At 47.1% G+C, this 20,785-nt stretch overlaps 1 protein-coding gene across 2 annotated transcripts in view; it reads left to right on the forward strand.

Moving 5' to 3' along the window:
* Window positions 1–20,785, forward strand: part of GALNT7 (polypeptide N-acetylgalactosaminyltransferase 7) — a 139,606-nt gene that overhangs the window by 111,216 nt on the left and 7,605 nt on the right. Inside the window, exons 6-11 of one of the 2 annotated variants that reach the window (XM_038755164.1) lie at window positions 5,152–5,334; window positions 10,697–10,814; window positions 11,501–11,623; window positions 12,455–12,673; window positions 13,914–14,012; window positions 15,331–15,459. In XM_038755164.1, coding sequence (XP_038611092.1) covers window positions 5,152–5,334; window positions 10,697–10,814; window positions 11,501–11,623; window positions 12,455–12,673; window positions 13,914–14,012; window positions 15,331–15,459 — 871 coding nt within the window. Of the gene's footprint in view, window positions 1–5,151; window positions 5,335–5,509; window positions 5,693–10,696; window positions 10,815–11,500; window positions 11,624–12,454; window positions 12,674–13,913; window positions 14,013–15,330; window positions 15,460–20,785 lie in introns of both variants that reach the window. The other variant, XM_038755163.1, reaches the window with a different exon arrangement.

Consider the following 20,785-nt stretch of genomic DNA (forward strand, 5'->3'; position numbering starts at 1 on the left):
AGCATTTCCTCAGAACTCAGATATCCTCCTGAGATTGGTCAGTTTAGCCAGGCTGTCTAGGATGTGACAGATTGGGTCGGCCTCCGGAACTCCAAGCCTCAGGGATCCTGTCCTTCCCAGCAGGAGGCAGGCCCCTCGGAGGGGAGGGGACAGGGACCAAATCTCTGGAAATGGTGGTTCCAGGGGTGTGGTTTCCAGGGGTGGGAGCTTGGTGTAGAGGCAGAAATTGCAACACCGGCAAGTAGTTCTGCCCCTACAAGCGCCTCCTTCTTCTCCTCCTTCCGATCCATCACCCCAGAACCAAGATGTCAGGTGACTTGCTCCAGACTCCCTCCCCTCTAGGAACAACCCAGCCATTCTACACTGAAGAGAGTTTGGGTGCTCCCTGTATGATGGTCCCTTAATGGTGCTATTTATTAGACACTTACTATGTGCCACGCACTGGGCTAAGCACCAGGGTAGACTTAAGGCCATCAGATCGGACGGTGTCCCAGTCCCACGTGGGACTCACAGTCGAAGAGGGAGAACGGGTATTTTATCCTTCCTTCATTCCTTCAGTCGTATTTATTGAGCGCTTACTGTGTGCAGAGCACTGTACTAAGCGCTTGGAAAGTACAAGCTTGCAACATATAGAGACGGTTCCTACCCAACAGCGGGCTCACAGTCTAGAAGGGAGAGACAGACGAGGGAGACAGTTGATTGTAGCAAATCACACAGTACATTCCGCTGGGGAGTTTGTTTCCCTTCACCCAAACCTTGGAGGGGTTTGTTCAGGAGAAATCTCGCCCGGCCTTATTTCAGCACAGAGATAAGCTCTGGGCCGACAGACCAGCCTGAGGGGAAATCGCTACCGAGACTAAGCCACTTTGGCTAGGTAGCCCTTCTCAGCCTAACGCAGAGATGACCTGACCTCAAGATTTTAAAGGACACACATCAGAGCCTGGTTTTTGAGTTTCTAGTTTCCACTTGAAACATCCATTTTCCATAAAGGGTAGCCTGCTCATATGCCAGGTAGTTGGGAAATTACACCCAGCGGCACCTTCCCAGACCTCAGAGTGGGAGGCTTCAACTGGCAGCTGTGGAAGCAGTCGCTTCTAATAATAACAACAATAATAATGGCATTTATTAAGCGCTTACTATGTGCAAAGCACTGTTCTAAGCGCTGGGGACGTCCCCGTTTTACATATGAGGAAACTGAGGCCCAGATAAGTTAAAGGACTTGCCCAAAGTCATACAGCAGTCTAGTGGCAGAGCCAGGACTTGAACCCCGGTGTCCTGACTCCCAGCCCTGTGCTCCTTCCGCTAGGCCACACTGCCTCACCAGTCAAGGTGAAAACCAAACTGGGTGGCCTTGTGAGTTTCCCAGATTGCTTTGAGTCCAATAATCTAGGCTCTCGGAGTTGATGAGGCGAATCAAAGATGAAGACAGCCCAGAGACCCGGCCAGATACTGAGCTGCAGTGGTTGGGTAGTAGCGGGGAGAGAAGAGCAGCAAATTTCCAATCACAGTCCCTCCTGGCATTCAGAGTAAGCTGCCTCCAAAAAGGGCAACAGTCCTTACTTATCCCACTTTCTCTTCCTCTCCCTCCTCTCACCCCTGCTGATGTATCAGGCTGTTGTCAAAGTTAAATAACAACATAATTTGCCTTCTTATAGACTGGGGGAGGATATAGAAAGTCAGTAACTAACATGTTTTTGTCTATTATTGGCTTCTATTTGGAGTGACACTTTATTCCCCCCTACACCCATTACCCTCTCACTCTGGGAGGGTATTTCTTCCAATTATTGTTTTCAAACTACGGGCATTATATTTGACTTTGATTTCCCTGCCACATTTGGAATGGAAAATTGCATTTCTTTTTTAAAAAGTCTTGAGGCCATCAGGATGCACAGAACCAGAAATTCGATAAGAAAAATGACATGCTTAAATCCCTTGTAAGCAGAGAGAACTGTTGAAATTCTTATAAGTAAACAATAGCAAGCAAAAAATCAGTGGAATTGCTCAAAACATGCAATGTTGGGAGAAATTTTGGTAAAGCTTGCTCTGCCTAAGAACTTGTCCTTAATGCAGTAATTATAGAAGAGACGTAGTACTTGATTTTTCCGAAACTATAATCATGTTTATTGAAATATGCTGTTGCAGTAAAAGGAGTGCTTTGTATGCAAAAATAGAAATGCTGATTCTTTTGAGACTTTGCTTCAAACCTTTGAGATGGGGTATTTAGGACACCTGAGGAAATTATCAGTCTCAATCTCCTGGCGAATCCTAGTGATTACAAAAGATTTGTATTTAGACTTCAGCCTTGAGCTTTAATGTGGTAGAGACAGTCTGGCCCTAGTTCTTCCTCTCTCTCTCTCTGAAACCTGGATTTTCCCTTCTGCCCCCCAATCTCCCCCTCTCTCTATGGCTTTGAGGCCAACAAAAAGTTGCCTCAGAGCCCCAAGGCAGAGATTTCTAGTGAGGACCTTTCATTATCCTCCATAGTATTAATTGAGGGCTTATGGTGTACAGGGAATTGTCAGTCAGTCAGTCAGTGGTATTTGTTGAGAATTTATTGTGTGCAGAGCCCTGTACTAAGCGCTTGGAAATATAATAATAATAATAATGGCATTTGTTAAGCGCTTACTATGTGCAAAGCACTGTTCTAAGCGCTGGGGGGGATACAAGGTGATCAGGTTGTCCCACGTGGGGCTCACAGTCTTAATCCCCATTTTACAGATGAGGTAACAGGCTCAGAGAAGTGAAGTGACTTGCCCAAGCTCATACAGCAGACATGTGGTAGTGCCGGGATTCGAACCCATGACCTCTGACTCCAAAGCCCGTGCTCTTTCCACTGAGCTACACTGCTTCACATAATACAACAGTAAACACACATTCCCTGCCCACAACAAGCTTACAGTCTAGAGAGCGGGACAGATGTTAATAGAAATAAATAAGTGTTCATACTAAGTGCTTGGGAGAGTACAGCATAACAGAGTTGGTAGACATGTTCCCCGCCCACAGTGAGCTTCCTCTCTTCTTCCCATGAGACGGAGATGGGAGGTAACTGTGAGCGGGGCTGGCAAAAGTCCCATGGGTTCCTGGGTTTGGTCAATCTGGGCCTAGAGCATATGCATTTGAAGTGCTTATGCTCCCAGTGTGCAGACTTCCATTCGGAAAGATGGAAATCTGAACATTCTCAGAGGCACTCTGTGCCTGAATGTCTCTAAAAACATTTGTGTGTCCAGGAATTGAGCTTTTGCGAAGCAACTGGAGCCCCTCAGGGCCTTGAAGAAGCCTCCTTAAATCTCGGGGGTCTCCCACAATCATGCCAAAAGCCCCTCAGAAGCAAGGAACCTCATGAGGTCAAGCAGTTACCATTTGGGGGATAGGAACATGGGGGTGAAGAAACAGTTAGCTGAACGTAAATTCTCCAAAGATGGGAATGAAAACCCCAAGTTCTGGTGGGGAAATGCGCAGTGGGACATCCTGAATGTGTCCTCAGACTCTTCCAGGAGACCAGAGGAGGGAAAATCCATCCAGTCAGCCCAGTTTGACGGTCACAAAACCAAAACTAACAGGCTCCAATTGTTTGGGCCTCCCACTGTGCCCCCCTTAGGTTTCTCCTTCTCTTCCCCGCCCCCCCACCATTTCAACTGTTTAGATGGGAAAAGCTACAGTTTGGCCATTGGAGCCCCATTGCCCCGGGTCCCTCCAGAGGGGCCTCCAGCCCTGATTTCCAGCTGATTCTGGGTTCTAGGCAGCATCCTTCTCCAGACTGTGAGCCCGTTGTTGGGTAGGGACCATCTCTATATGTTGCCAACTTGTACCTCCCAAGCGCTTAGTACAGTGCTCCGCACACAGTAAGTGCTCAATAAATACGATTGAATGAATGCCTGGGCTGAAACCTTAAAATCTGGTAATGGACCCCCCTGCCCCCAGCACACACACACACACACAAATGCACACACAGAGGGCAGACCTTGCCTGCCAAGGCTAACCATGCCCCCCTGAGAAATGTCCTGATGTCCTTTCTGGACATACTTCAGCAATAAGCCTTTCTGAAAGCACCCATCAGCGAAGAAGCTCAGGGGTCCCGGCTCAGCCCCTTATATGCCAAACTGCACATCAGATTGTCCTGAATGGAGTCTCGGGTCCAAAAGCCCTGCTAGATGTCCAGAACCCAAAACACACCCACTGAGTCCAACGGCAGGGAAAGCCATTGGCAGGAAGAAGAGAGGAGGCTACTCTGATGTGCTAGAACCAATGAAAAAATTGAAGGAACTTTTGAGACTGGACCAGAACTAGCTTGACCTCTTCCTCCTCCCTGTCTTCCCCCCTCCCTTTCTTATTTCCTTCTTTTCCTTACTCCCTCCTTCCCTTTTCTTCCTCTCTTCCTCCCTCTCTCCTTCTCAATCCCTCTCTCCAACTCTCTTTCCATCTGTCCTTCTCAAAAGCTCTCCCTTCCTCTCCCTTTCCTTCTCTCCCCCACTTCCACCTTCCCTTTCATCCCTCCCTGTTTCCTCCCTTCCTCTCTCTCCCCATCTGTCCTCAATCCCTCTCTCCAACTCTCTTTCCCTCCCTCTCTCCATCTGTCCTTCTCAAACCCTCTGCCTCCCTCTCTCTTCCCTCTCTCCCTCCAGTCTCTTTCCCTCCCTCTCACTCTCTCTCCCCTTTCTTCTTGCCTTCAATTCCACCTTCTCTTTCTTCCCTCCCTTTTTGCTCCCCTCCCTCTCTCCATCTGTCCTTTTCAATCCCGGTCTCCATCTCTTTCCCACCACCCTCTCTTCTCCCTCTGGCCCTCCCTCTCTCTTCCTCCCGTCTTTTTCTCTTTTCAGTCTCCCTCTTTCCCTCCCTCTATCCCATGCTCTCTCTACCCTCACCTCTCATTTTGTTATAAGAGGGTTTGTTTAGTCCAGACAGCTGCTTCCGCCCTTCCCCTGTGAGTTGGTATCGGTTCCATCTCCTAGGATCCACCACCCTCTTGACCCCTGTGTCTCTTCTCCGTCCACCCAGAAGGGGACCTTTCTCCATCCCAGACCGACAGCTTGCCACTCGGTAGGAAATTCCCTAGTGAAGCCAAAGGCTGACTCGGGTTGGACTGGCTAGGCAAAAGACCGCTTTCTGTTGTAAAATTTAAAATGCTCTTTCCATTTTCTGTAAATGTTTCAGAACTACATGTACTGTGCCTCTAATAGATTACATAGATGGGAATGACTACTCCATTGAGCCCCAGCAGGGTGGGGATGAAGACGGTTTTGCCAGAGGAGCCTGGGACTGGAGTTTACTCTGGAAACGAATCCCACTAAGCCACAAGGAAAAGGCCAAAAGAACCCATAAAACCGAGCCTTATCGGTAAAGAGCGACGCTTTACTCATGAAGTGGAGTGAATGTTTTTCTAAGTTGCCTCTGTGTTTTTTGTTTTTGTGTTTTTTGTTTTTGTTCCTGTTTTCGTTTCATGTTTCCTCCCTCACGAACCCACGTCCGTGCGTCCTCTCACTGTCGCCCACCACCTTGCCTTCCCGGGCAGGACGGTGTGCACAGTGCCGCTTATTGATGTCATAAGCGGCAACGATTTTAACATTGTGCCCCAAGGGGGTGGGGATGAAGACGGGTACGCCCGTGGAGCGTGGGACTGGAGCATGCTTTGGAAGCGGGTACCTCTGACCCAGCGAGAGAAGACCCTAAGAAAGACCAAAACTGAGCCGTATCGGTAATCACTAAATCACTTACCCGGTCATCTCTGTTCTGGACTAACCTGACTACCTGGGGCCGTTATCTGGGGGTGGGGGTCGGGGGCTGGGGAGGGGGAATCGGGGGGGTCCTGCCACTAACACCTGCCTGCGATGCCACTTGCCGCGTTCTTCGGGGCTCCCGCGCTCCGCATCCCGCCTTCCTTCTGCTTCTCTCCCGAGCTGCTCCTCTCCGATTCCCCGCCCGCCCAGGGGATGGCCAGGGTTGAAGGGTGGTGGGGGTAAGTACTTCGCAGCTGCACCTCTAATCCTCGGAGAATGACAGCTTAGTGGGCAGAGCACAGGCCTGGGAATCAGAAGGACCTGGGTTCTAATCCTGGCTCTGCCACATAATGATGATGATGATGGCATTTGTTAAGCACTTACTATGTGCAAAGCACTGTTCTAAGCGCTGGGGAGGTTACAAGGTGATCAGGTTGTCCCACAGGGGGCTCACAGTCTTAATCCCCATTTTACAGATGAGGTAACTGAGGCATAGAGAAGTGAAGTGACTTGCCCAAAGTCACAAAACTGACAATTGGCGGAGCCGGGATTTGAACCCCTGACCTCTGACTCCAAAGCCCATACTCTTTCCACTGAGCCACGCCGCTGTGTGACCTCGGGCTTCTCTGGGCCTCAGTTACCTCATCTGTAAAATGGGGATTGAGACTGTGAGCCCCATGTGGGACAGGGACTGTGTCCAACCTGGTTGCGTTGTATATTCCCCAGCGATTAGAACAGTGCTTGGCATGTAGTAAGCGCTCAACAAATAGCATTTTTGTTCTTCTTATTATTATTACTTCACTTCTCTGGGCCTCAGTTGCCTCATCTGTAAAATGGGAATTGAGTGTGAGCCCCTATGGGACAGGAACTGTGTCCAACCTGATTGCCTTGTATCTACCCCAGCACTTAGAATAATAATAATAATTGGCATTTGTTAAGAGCTTACTATGTGCAAAGCACTGTTCTAAGCGCTGGGGAGGATACAGGGTGATCAGGTTATCCCACGTGGGGGCTCACAGTCTTAATCCCCATTTTACAGGTGAGGTAACTGAGGCCCAGAGAAGTTAAGTGACTTGCCCAAGATCACACAGCAGACATGTGGTGGAGTCGGGATTCGAACCCATGACCTCTGACTCCAAAGCCTGGGCTCTTTCCACTGAGCCACGCTAGTGCTTGGCACATAGTAAGCACTCAACAAATACCATTATTGTTATTATTATTACTTCACTTCTCTGGGTCTCAGATCTCCCCCAGCACTCGGAACAGTGCTTGGCACATAATAAGCGCTTAACAAGTATCATAATTATTAAATACATTCGGGATCCAGAGTACGATGAGCTTCCTGGGAGAAGCACAGATGGATCCGTTGCCTCCTCTCCTTTAGTGCTGTAGTGAAAATAACGCTAAAGGATGAGAGGGTGCGCGGCTGAATGAGTTGATCAGTTCTCTGTGCATGTGCATGCTCTCTCTCTTTCTCTTCCTCCCTCCCTCTCTCCCCCCACCCCAGCTGATTCTTAAAAATATGCATGGCTTTGGAAAATATTATACAATGCCCACTTGCTCTCCTCCGCTCTTGGCAGTTCACTTAATGGAAAAAGAGACATCTCTTCCAAAAACGAGCGCCAACTCAAAATTTCATTCCCTCTTTTTCCCCCCAAACGGCATAGTTTATCCCATCCTCGCCCTCTGGCTTTTCCAAGTGTGTGTGTGTGTTGTTGTGTTGGGAATAAAACCCAAAATGGAATTTCTGCTCAAACCTTTGGTGTGGTGGGCTTTCTTTTTTTCCTTTTGGTCTTTCCCAGAATGCGTTAGGATCTTTCTTCAGCTCGTAGGGAATGTTTGATTCTGCTTATTGGGGAGGTTTCCTCTGTCTGTGTCCGATGTTCCAGATAAAAATCTTTGAAGGTTGCTGTAAATGGCTTGGGAGAAGAGTGGGGGCAGGCTGCAGTGTTCTGTTGAACTAAGAGCTGCAGTTTATGTTTCTCTTGGCTAAGTGGCAAACAGAAGGAAATTATGGAGCTTTGGGTTTTTGTTGGATATCTTTTGATACAAAAAATGTTGGATGTTGGTTTTCTTTCAGCCTGGGAAACAATCCTCTCCCTCACTCGCTTGCCTTGGGCGAGCAGGAAAAAAGACTAGGCTCATTCCCTCGATACCAGAATCCTTCCTTGAGGAGAATGGGTTGAGGTTTTTTTAATTTAAAAAAAACGAATGGAGGTCTCAAGGAGTATGTAAAGATGTACGCAAAAATGTCCAGCCTCTGTTCACTTTATATAAGAATTGTGATATGTAAAATATGAGATGAGAGAATATATGCCTAATTGAAATTTCCAAGAAATATGATTTGTTTTTTACTTAATATAAGCTGAGGCATTTTGACTCCTTCATGATGATGTGGTTTTAGAAGGGGAAAAGGAAACATGCCGTTTTGCAAGGAAGGAACAAATATAATCCTGCAAGGATTTGAAAGTGAATTTCTTTCCCCAAGATAAATTCACTGGGAAACACCTGGTCCCCGTCACGGCTTCCCTACCACTGTGTATTTCCCCAGCCCCCAGTACAGTGTACTGCACTCACTAGGTGCCCAATAAATACCACTTATTACTAATTGGGTCTCCTGTCATGGATTAGGAATTTGAATAAAAACTGCCCAGGTGAGAATGGTCTGGAAGCCAGATAATGGCAGCCACTACTGGCCCCCCCACCACACACACACATGTACGTGTCTCGTGTCTTTTCCTCTGTCAGTTAATCAATCAGTCGTATTTAGTGAGCACTTAAATGTGTGCAGAGCACTGGGAGAGTACAATATAAGAGTTGGCAGGCATGTTCCCTGTCCACAAGGAGCTTACTATCTAGAGGGGGAAGCAGACACTAAAATAAATTATGGGTATGTACATAAGTGCTGTGAGGCTGAGATGAATAAAGGGTGCCAATCAATCAATCATCAATCATATTTATTGAGCGCTTACTGTGTGCAGAGCACTGTACTAAGTGCTTGGGAAGTACAAGTTGGCAACATATAGAGACTGTCCCTACCCAACAGTGGGCTCACAGTCTAGAAATTTCAAGGGCAACAATCCAATTTCAAGGGCAACAAGGTAGGGGAAATGAGGACTTAGAGAAGGTCTCTTGTTTGTTACGGTATTTGTTAAGTGCTTACTATGTGCCAGGCACTTTACTAAGCCCTGGGGTTATTTAATCAGGTTGGACACAGTCCCTGTCCCACATGGGGCTCACAGTCTCTAATCCCCATTTAATGAGCTAACTGAGGTACAGCGAAGTGAGGCGACTTGCCCAAGGTCACAGCGCAGACAAATGAGAGCCACGATTAGAACCCAGGTCCTTCTGACTCCCAAGCCAGTGTCTATCACTAAGCCACACTCCTCTCACCCGCGGGTAGCCCCTGCTAGGGAAGATGTGAGATCGCTTTTGAAGGAGATGTGATTTTAGTGAGGCTTTGAAGGTGGGGAGAGAAATGGTCCGTCAGATAAAAAGGGGAAGGGAGTTCCAAGCCAGAAACAGGATGTGGGCGAGGAGTGTGGGACATCCCAGTCAGGTCCTGGCCCCGTTTTCTCAGGAAACAGCCAGGTCAGGCTCCCTTGGGCCGAATCCCCCCTTCCCTCACCCGTCGGGGCCTAGCGCTCTACGGTTAAAAAGACAACGGTATATGTTGCCAACTTGTACTTCCTAAGCGCTTAATACAGTGCCCTGCACACAGTAAGTGCTCAATAAATGTGAATGAATGAATGAACAGTGATTCCTTTCACAGTGGGTAGTTTCCTTCATCCCAGGAAGTGTCAGAGCTAGACTAGCTTTTAGCCAGCCTCACAGCAGCAGGGCCACTCGGCTGTTCGGGTGGAAGCAGCGTGGCTCAGTGGAAAGAGCCCGGGCTTTGGAGTCAGAGTTCATGGGTTCGAATCCCGGCTCCGCCAATTGTCAGCTGTGTGACTTGGGGCAAGTCACTTCGCTTCTCTGGGCCTCAGTTACCTCAACTGTAAAATGGGGATTAAGATTGTGAGCCCCCCGTGGGACAACCTGATCACCTTGTAACCTCCCCAGCACTTAGAACAGTGCTTTGCACATAGTAAGTGCTTAATAAATGCCAAAAAAAAGTTATAAATTTTCTTATTCAGCCAAAAGCGAAGCTCCATTTCTTTGGGGGCCGCATTTAAATCCCCTGGCTTGGCCATGGAAAAGGATTTTGGTGTGCAGGCTCCTTCTACCGTCCAGTTGAATCAGCTCTCTCATAGAGAAGCAGCGAGCCTAGTGGTTAGAGCACTGGCCTGGGTTCTAATCCCAGTTCCACCACTCGTCTGCTGGGTGACTGTCAGCAAGTCATTTTACTTCCCTGTGCCTCAGTTACCTCATCTGTGAAATGGGGATTAATAATAATAATAATGATGATGGCATTTATTAAGCACTTACGATGTGCCAAGCACTGTTCTAAGCGCTGGGGAGGTTACAGTGTGATTAGATTGTCCCACAGGGGGCTCACAGTCTTAATCCCCATTTTACAGATGAGGGAACTGAGGCCCAGAGAAGTGACTTGCCCAAAATCACACAGCTGACAAGCGGCGGAGCCAGAATTTGAACCCATGACCTCTGACTCCAAAGCCTGTGCTCTTACCACTGAGCCACGCTGCTTAAGGCTGGGAGCCCCATGTGGGACAGGGATGGTGCCCAACCTGATAGGTTGTATCTGTCCCAGCGCTTAGTACAGTACCTGGCCCATAGTACGCACTTAATACCACAATTATTATCATTATTATTATAAAATCTGCAAATAATTCACTCGAATTTATGGGGGTAGTTCGGATATGTGTTGCAAACATGCAGCATCCTTCATAATTTCTGAATGTGTTGCCACTAGCCTGCTTTTTCATGCCAAGATTAAGCCCTTCAGGTTGGATGCAAAAGGGGGTGGGCAGCTGTCATGGGGGTTGGCTCAATCCGGCCGTTGACGCGGTTGTGTCTCTTAGGTCCCCTGCCATGGCCGGCGGGTTATTTGCCATCGAACGGGACTTCTTCTTCGAACTGGGTCTCTACGACCCGGGTCTTCAGATTTGGGGTGGTGAAAACTTCGAGATTTCGTACAAGGTAAGGGAGGGCTTCCCGTCCACACAACTGCCCTGAGTTCGTTCCTACCCACGGTTCTCCACGCTGGGCCAACAAGTCCTGGGAGCTTCTCGATAAAGCTGCAGAGCTTAAGGGTCTCTGAGCCGGGCCGAAAAGACCCAAATGCGGGTTTCTCGGAACCAGCAGCTCAGTAGGGCCTGCCTGCCTCTCCGATGCCCTTTCCCATCTGCTCAGTCCCCCCACCATCCTCAGACTCAAAACAAAAAGTTACTATCATCATCATCATCATCATCATCAATCGTATTTATTGAGCGCTTACTATGTGCAGAGCACTGTACTAAGTGCTTGGGAAGTACAAATTGGCAACATATAGAGACAGTCCCTACCCAACAGTGTACTATCAGTGGCTAGTGAATCTGTTTTCCTTTTTCTAGTTGCGCTGGTCTGATTTCCCAGTTTCCCTCATGGCCAGGACCCTGACTGAATCACCGGGGCCTCTTCACCACCCCTGTCATCTTCTCCCCACCTCCAGTCTGCCTTCTCTCTGACCTAGAACCAGCCCCCTGTGACGGGAGAGATTCACTTCAGCCCACGACTCAATCCTGGGAATTTCTTGAGCCTTTCTTTGAGCCTTTCATGCTCAAAGGCTCCCCTGGGCTGCTGCTGCTACTTCCTGAATAACGCCAGTGTCGCTCTTTGCTTTCAAGATCTGGCAGTGCGGAGGCAAACTGTTGTTCGTCCCCTGTTCTCGCGTTGGTCACATCTACCGTCTCCACGGCTGGCAAGGAAACCCACCCCCGGTGTATGTGGGGTCTTCCCCCACGCTAAAGGTGAGTCCTGGAGGGGCAGCCCCCATTTTGGGGGTAGACTGGGCTGTCATTTGACCTTTCTCCCGGAGGAGCATTCTCCTTCCCCCATCCCTGAAGCAGCCTGGCCTAGTGGAAGGCACGTAGGCCTCGGAGTCGGGGGATCTGGCTTCCGATCCTGGCTCTGCTACTTACCGCTTTGCAGCCATGAGCAAGGCACTTAACTTCTCCGCTCCAGTTTCGTCATCTGTAAAATGCAAATCAAGTGTCTGTTCTCCTTCCCCATTAGACTACGAGCCCCGTGCGGGACAGGGACTGCGTCCACCCTGATTATCTTATGTCTACCCCAGCTCTTGGTAATAATAATAATAATAATAATAATGATGGCATTTATTAAGCGCTTACTATGTGCAAAGCACAGTTCTAAGCGCTGGGGAGGTTACAAGGTAATCAGGTTGTCCCACAGCGGGCTCACAGTCTTAATCCCCGTTTTACAGATGAGGTAACTGAGGCACAGAGAAGTGAAGTGACTTGCCCAAAGTCACACAGCTGACAAGTGGCGGAGCCGGGATTTGAACCCATGACTTCTGACTCCAAAGCCCGTGCTCTTTCCACTGAGCCACGCTGCTTCTCTGGTACCACCGGAGGCCCCTGAAAATGGTTGATTCATTCATTCAATCATATTCATTGAGCACTTACTTTGTGCAGAGCACTGTACTAAGCGCTTGGGACGTACAAGTTGAGGACATATAGAGACGGTCCCTACCCAACAACGGGCTCACAGTCTAGAAATTAGACCTGGGTTTCCGAATCCCTCTTTCATCGGGCCACGGTGGTTCTCTTTCTCGACCACAGAATTACGTCCGCGTCGTGGAGGTTTGGTGGGACGAGTACAAAGACTATTTCTACGCCAGCCGGCCGGAGACGAAGGCCCTGCCCTACGGGGACATATCCGAGCTGAAAAAGTTCCGAGAAGATCACAACTGCAAGAGTTTCAAGTGGTTCATGGAAGAAATAGCCTATGACATCACCTCGCACTACCCCCTGCCGCCTAAAAATGTGGAATGGGGAGAGGTAAGAAAGCTGGCTCATTGGAAAAGTTTGGGATTGGCTTATGGAGTTGGGCAAGATGGTAACTATTAAGCGCTTACTCTGTGTTAAGCACTGGGGGCGATTTAGAATAATCAGATCATGCACAATCCCTGTCCCACCCAGTTTCCCAGTGTAAAAGGGAAGAACAGATATATTGTCCTCGTTTTTTTCAGATGAGGATACCGAGACCAGAGAGGCTCGGTGATTTGCCCAAGGTCACACAGCAGACCAGTGGCAGAGCTGGGATTTGAACCCAGGTTTCCTGGCTCCCGGTTCCATACTCTTTCCAGTGGACTTTGCCAGAGAGGTGGTCTTGCTTAACTCTTAAATCATGGGCCCTGGACAGAAAGTTCCCTGGGTTGGATTAGAGAAGCAGCGTGATATAACGGATAGAGCCCCGTCCTAGGATTCAGAAGGTCATGAGTTCTAATCCCAGCTCCACCACTTGTCTGCTGGGCAGGTCACTTCATTTTTCTGTGCCTCAGTTCCCTCATCTGTAAAATGGGGATTGAGACTGAACCCCACCAGGGACAGGGACTGTGTCCAACTCGATGGGCTTAGTTCAGTGCTTGGCACATAGTAAGTGTGTAACAAATGCCATCATTATGATGGCAGCGTGGCTCAGTGGAAAGAGCCCGGGCTTTGGAGTCAGAAGTCATGGGTTCGAAACCCGACTCCGCCACATGTCTGCCGTGTGACCTTGGGCAAGTCACTTAACTTCTCTGAACCTCGGTTACCTCATCTGTAAAATGGGGATTAAGACCGTGAGCCCCACGTGGGACAACTTGATCACCTTGTATCCTCATCAGCGCTTAGAACAGTGCTCTGCACATAGTAAGTGCTTAACAAATGCCATTATTATTATTATTATTATTATTAACTACGAAAAACTACATTTTGGTACTTTTCCACGTTCTCCAAGGACTAGTGTTTCATGCTTACTCTAGTATTTGGAAGGCCTTGAGGGCCTTTCAACCCCTGAATAAGCCCCTGTTTCTACTAAAGGAAGCATTAGGCTCACAGGCCCTCGCAAAGGGCCTCAGACGCAGCTGGCCCTCCACAAACCTCAGTGTGAAAGCAGAACCACGAGATCCCTTTCCTTTGCCACAAATTTCAGGGTCTGCCTGAATCCAGGGGCCAGCTAGGGTTCTGGCCAAGCTGAGCCCTAACACAGTTGTTTATGTGGGTTGTTTTTTTAAAAAAAAAAAATTTATATTTTCAGATTCGAGGCGTCGACACCGCCTACTGCATCGACAGCATGGGACACACCAACGGCGGCGTGGTGGAGTTGGGACCTTGCCATCGGATGGGTGGAAACCAGGTGAGGAGCGTTGCTTCGAGCGGGGAAAGGCCGGGCCAAGGCAGATATTGACCAGAAAGACTAGTCACAGGGAATCAATCAATCAATCAATCAATCGTATTTATTGAGCGCTTACTATGTGCAGAGCACTGTACTAAGCGCTTGGGAAGTACAAATTGGCATCACATAGAGACAGTCCCTACCCAACAGTGGGCTCACAGTCTAAAAGGGGGGAACTGTAAGCACTGCCCTTTCGGGGCCGGGCCATGGTTCATCCAACGGGATGATGGGACCAACCAGGTGTGGACTGGTTTTATTTTGTTAGTATGTTTGGTTTTGTTCTCTGTCTCCCCCTTTTAGACTGTGAGCCCACTGTTGGGTAGGGACTGTCTCTATATGTTGCCAATTTGTACTTCCCAAGCTGTTAGTACAGTGCTCAGCACATAGTAAGCGCTCAATAAATACGATTGATGATGATGATGATGGACTGTGAACCCACTGTTGGGTAGGGACTGTCTCTAGATGTTGCCAACTTGTGCTTCCCAAGCGCCTAGTACAGTGCTCTGCACACAGTAAGCACTCAATAAATGCGATTGATTGATTGGTTGGTTGCCCCCCACCCCCAACCATCCATCCTCGTCCTTAAGGACGTGCCATAGAGCAAACTTCACTTACTTTTCCCCCTTCACATTCTCCAGCACCTGAATTCTAATCCTGGCTCTGTCACTTGCCTGCTGTGTGACCGCGGGCATGACACTTCTAAGTGCCTCAGTTTCCTCATCTCTAAAATGCGAATTCGATCAGTCAATCAACTGTATTTATTGACTGCTTCTCTATATAGAGCACTATATTAAGCTCTTGGGAGAGTACAGGGTAACAGAGTTGGTAGATGAGCTTCCTGTTCTCCCTTCTGCTTAGACTGTGAACCCCATCTGGGACAGGAACTGCGTCAAACCTTATATTGAATCTACCCAAGCACTTAACGAACACCACAGGGATTATTGTTATTCTAGGAGTCTCTTATTTGAGTCCTCCAAGAGACGGGACCTGTGACTGGCTTTGATCTCACTCATTTGTGTTTGGCCAGTGAGTATTTCTGTTTCTCAAAACGTAAAGAGGTAATGTGAGTGCCATCGTCGAGTGCAGCACTGTATTAGGAAAAAATACGTGTGACTTCCGTCTCCGTACAACATTAAGCTTTACCGAACACACACAGACAGGAAAATTGATACGTTTCTGTTCACAGTTCAGCTACATTGCTAGTTTGCTCTTTGTTATCTATCTTGTACTGACAGGAACGAGGGCCGTGTAATTTTTAATGTTTTCCTTTTCTTGTTAGCTTTTCCGGATCAATGAAGCAAACCAACTCATGCAGTATGACCAGTGTTTGACAAAAGGCTCTGATGGCTCAAAAGTCATGATTACGCACTGTAATCTGAATGAATACAAGGAATGGCAATATTTTAAGGTACATCCCTTGGCATTTCATCCGCTAAAAATGAATAGCAGCATTAAACTTGTGCGTCAGTCTGGAAATAAATAAATCTATGAAGCAGCGTGATCTAGTGGATAGAGTACGGGCCTGGGAATCAAAGCTGGGTTTTAATGCCACTTGTCTGCTCTGTGACCCTGAGCAAGCCACCTAACTTCTCTGTGCCTCAGTTACCGCATCTGTAAAATGGGGATTAAGAATCAGGGTGTAAGACTGCGAGCCTTCTGTGGTTCAGGGACTGTGCCCAGCCTGATTATCCTGTGTCTGCCCCGGCACTTAGCAAAGTACCTGGCACATAATAAGCGCTTAACAAATACCATTATAAATAAATAAATAGCATGTGGATTTCTTTTATTTTAGAATGCAGCTCATTTTATTTTATACTCTTGCTAAAATATTCTACATTTCAGTAGGCTCCCAAAGTATAAAGCCTAGTTATGTAAAATTCAAAAAACAGTTCTCCCACTTGGGTCTGTACTGTTGGCCTTAGAAGCTTCTTTGTTGTATGATGATTTAGCTGCCTATTCAGCTACAGTTATCCTGTTGTCAGGAAATTTCCCCCTTTATTGGTGGCATCCTGTCGTGCCATCGATCATACAAATTAAAGATGCCTTCTTTTCACCTGGATAATAATTGTGGTGCTTGTGAAGTGCTTACTATGTGTAAATGCTGGGGCAGATTCAAGATACAAGTAGGTACGAGTTCATCAGGTCCCATAAGGGGCTTATATTGTAAATTGACGGAGAAGAGGTATTTAATCCCCATTTTGCAGATGAGGGAACTGAGCCCCAGAGAAGTAAAGTGACTAGCCCAAGGTCACACAAGCAGGCAAGTGGCCTTGTAAAGTACTCTACACACAGTAAGCGCTCAGTGCCGTTGGTGAAATGGTGGAGGTGGGATTAGAAGCAGCGTGGCTCAGTGGAAAGAGCCCGGACTTGGGAGTCAGAGGTCGTGGGTTCTAATCCTGGCTCCGCCGCTTGTCAGCTGAGTGACTTTGGGGCAAGTCACTTCGCTTCTCTGAGCCTCAGTTCCCTCATCTGTAAAATGGTGATTAAGACTGTGAGCCCCATGTGGGACAACCTGATCACCTCGTATCCTCCCCAGCACTTAGAACAGTGCTTTGCAAGTAGTAAGCGCATAACAAATGCCATCGTTATTATTAGAACCCAGGTCTTCGAACAGTACTTTGCACATAGTAAGCGCTTAATAAATGCCATCATATTATCATTATTCCACGCCTATGCTCTTTCCACTAAGCCTCGCTGCTTTTCTTGGATAGGGTATGAACTTGTGGGCAGAGAACATGTTTACCAACTCTGTTGTACTCTCCCAAGCGTTTAGTACAGTGTTCTGCATATGGTAAGCACTCAGTAAATACAGTGATTGATTGATTGATTGATTAACTGGGAAAAAAGGTGGAGTTCATCTTGTCCTAATGCTGAATCTACTTAATATTCCTGTCTTCCAGCAGATGATGATAGAGACTCCTCATTCATTCATTCATTCATTCATTCAATCGTATTTACTGAGCGCTTACTGTGTGCAGAGCACTGTACTAAGCGCTTGGGACGTACAAGTCGGCAACATATAGAGGCGGTCCCGACCCAACAGCGGGCTCACAGTCTAGAAGGGGGAGACAGACAACGAAACAAAACATGTAGAGGAGCCCCGGATTTTAGGTCCTGCTGTTTTCCCTTGGTCAAATCGTATTTATTGAGCACTTACTATATGCAGAGCACTGTACTAAGCGCTTGGGAGAGTACAGTGTACAATTTAACAATAAACAGACACATTCTCTGCCCACAGCGAGTGTACGGTCTGTTGCCCTCTAGGTTTTTCCACTCTGCAACAGGTGGAAAATACTGTCTTAGTCAATCAATTGTATTTAATAATAATGATGGCATTTGTTAAGTGCTTACTGTGTGCAAAGCACTGTTCTAAGCGCTTGGGAAGTACAAGTTGGCAACATATAGAGACAGTCCCTACCCAACAGTGGGCTTTGGTATGCTAAATTCAGACATTCTTGCATTCATTAATTCAGTCACATTTATTGAGGGTTTACTGTGTGCAGGGCACTGTACTAAGAGCTTGGAAAGGACGATTCAGCAATAAAGAGAAACAATCCCTGCCCACTCCGGTTTAATAATAATAATAATAATAATAATGATGATGGCATTTGTTAAGCACTTACTATGTGTGAAGCACTGTTTTAAGCGCCGGGGGTTGGGGGGGTACAAGGTGCTCAGGTTGTCCCACGTGGGGCTCACGTCTAGAGTCTAGGGTTTACAGTCTGGAGGGGAGGAGAGACGGGCATCAAAACAAATAAACAGGCATCAATATAAAGAAATAGAATTATAAATAGACATCTGGGACTTGGACACCTGGGACTCCTGGAAATACAACTGACTCACTGGTTAGACTCCGAACCTGAGGGTCCCAGAGAAGGATGGAAGTTGTGTCTGTATATCAATCAATCAATCAATCGTATTTATTGAGCGCTTACTATGTGCAGAGCACTGTACTAAGCGCTTGGGAAGTACAAATTGGCATATTGTATATGTTGGATTATACTGTCCCAAGCCCTTAGTTCAGTGTTCTGCACCCCGTAAGCGCTCAATAAATACAACTGAGTGAATGTCCGAATGAAGAGACCATCTAGCCCAATCCCTCCTGCAGGCAGGGCGATTGACTCTACTTGGGTTTCAATCAATCCATCAGTGGTATTTATTGAACGCTTACTTATTTATTTACTTACTTATTTATTGAACGTGTGCAGAGTATTGTACTAAATGCTTGGGTAGTACTATATAACAGTATAACAGATACATTCCCTGCCCACAATGAGCTTACAGTCCTACAGGAAGCTTTCCAGTTGACTCTTATCCAAACGCTACCAGGGCCCAAGATTGCCGAGTAATAATAATAATAGTTATTATTATTATGGCATTTATTAAGCACTTACTATGTGCAAAGCACTGTTCTAAGTGCTGGGGAGGTTACAGGGTGATCAGGTTGTCCCACGGGGGGTTCGCAGTCAATCCCCATTTTACAGATGAGGTAACTGAGACACAGAGAAGTTAAGCGACTTGCCCAAAGTCACGCAGCTGACAATTGGCAAAGCCAGGATTTGAACCCATGACCACTGACTCCAAAGCCTGTGCTCTTTCCACTGAGCCACACTGCTTCTCTAATGAATAATGAGTAATGAATGATTATAAAATTCAGCACTTACTATGTGCCAGTCAATTCACAATATTTATTTAGCACTTATTGTGTGCAGAGCACTATACTAAGCACTTGGAAGAGTACAATTCAACAGAGTTGATAGAGACATTCCCTGCCCACAATGAGTTTCCAGTCTGGAGATTTAGCACTGTGCTAATCAAGGGGGTAAATATGAGATAATCAGATCGGAAGCAGTTCCTGTCCCATGGAATTCCTAGTCTAAAACAGAGGGAATGCAGATATTTTTCCCCCATTTTACAGATGAGGAAAATGAGGCCCAGAGAGATTAAGGACTCAAGGTCGCACAACAGGCCAGTGAGAGAGCAGGGATTAGAACCGTAGTCTCTTGATTCCCAGCCCCTTGCTCTTACAACTAATAATAAATATTATTACGGTACTTGCTAAGCACTTCCCATGTCCCAAGCCTTGTACAAAGTCCAGGGCAGAGACAAGATAATCAGGTTGGACACAGTCCCTGTGCCATGTTGCCAACTTGGACTTCCCAAGCGCTTGGTACAGTGCTCTGCACACAGTAAGCGCTCAATAAATACGATTGATTGATTGATACAAGGTGATCAAGTTGTCCCACGTGGGGATCACAGACTTAATCCCCATTTTACAGATAAGGTCACTGAGGCCCAGGGAAGTGAAGTGACTTGCCCAAAGGCCCCTCCGCCTTACCTCCTTCCCTTCCCCACAGCACCTGTATATATGTATATATGTTTGTACGCATTTATTACTCTATTTATTTTACTTGTACATTTTTATTCTACTTTATTTTGTTAATATGTTTTGTTTTGTTCACTGTCTCCCCCTTCTAGACTGTGAGCCCACTGTCGGGTAGGGACCGTCTCTAGATGTTGCCAACTTGTACTTCCCAAGCGCTTAGTACAGTGCTCTGCACAGAGTAAGTGCTCAATAAATACGATTGATTGATTGTACTTCCCAAGTGCTTAGTACGGTGCTCTGCACATTGTAAGCGCTCAATGAATGATTGAATGAATGAATGAAAGTCACTTCTATTCATTGAGCTCTTACTGTGTGCAGAGCACTGTACTAAGCACTTGGGAAGTACAAGTTGGCAACATAGACGGTCCTTACCCAACAGTGGGCTCACAGTCTAGGTGCCAAGCACTGTTCTAAGCACTGGGGAGGATACAAGGTGATCAGGTCGTCCCACAGGGGACTTGCAGTCTTCATCCTGTCTCCCCCTTCTAGACTGTGAGCCCACTGTCGGGTAGGGACCGTCTCTAGATGTTGCCAACTTGTACTTCCCAAGCGCTTAGTACAGTGCTGTGCACACAGTAAGCGCTCAATAAATACGATTGATTGAATGAATGAATGAATGAATATGGGGCTCACAGTCTAAGTAGGAGGGAGTAAGATTTAATCTGTTTGACAGATGTGAAAACTGAGGCACAAAAAAGCTAAGTCACTTACCAAAGATCCCATACAAAACAAGTTGCAGAGCTGGAATTAGAACCCAGATCCTCTGACAGCCAGGCCCATAACCTTGAGGCCACTAATTTTTTGACCTGGAAACTGGAGCACAAATTGTTCCAATCCAAAACAAATAGTGCTCAGGGCTTAGTACAGTGCCTGGCACATAGTAAGCGCTTAACAAATGTCATAAATAATTAAGTTGCTGCTCTTCTGGCTTCCTTTTGTAACGTGCTCCCTCACCTGTCCCAGTAACACTTCTTTCCTCGGGACTGAAAGTCCTTTTAATAATAATAATAATAATAATAATAATAATAATGATATTTATTAACTGCTCACTATGTGTCGAGCACTGTTCTAAGCACTGGGATAGATAAAGTTATCCGTTTGTCCCATGTGGGGCTCACAGTCTTAATCCCCATTTTTCAGATGAGGGAACTGAGGCCCAGAGAAGTGAAGTGACTTGCCCAAAGTCACACAGCTGACAGGTAGCGGAGCCGGGATTAGAACCCATGACCTCTGACTCCCAAACTCGTGGTCTTTCCACTAAACCATGCTGCTTCTTTTGTCCATTGCTAGACACCCACCACCTTAGACATCGGTTCGTGGCTTTGCTAATGGTAAGTGGCGGTGGTGG

The sequence above is a fragment of the Tachyglossus aculeatus genome, chromosome 12 (assembly GCF_015852505.1).
Source record: "Tachyglossus aculeatus isolate mTacAcu1 chromosome 12, mTacAcu1.pri, whole genome shotgun sequence".
Classification (NCBI taxonomy): Eukaryota; Metazoa; Chordata; class Mammalia; order Monotremata; family Tachyglossidae; genus Tachyglossus; species Tachyglossus aculeatus.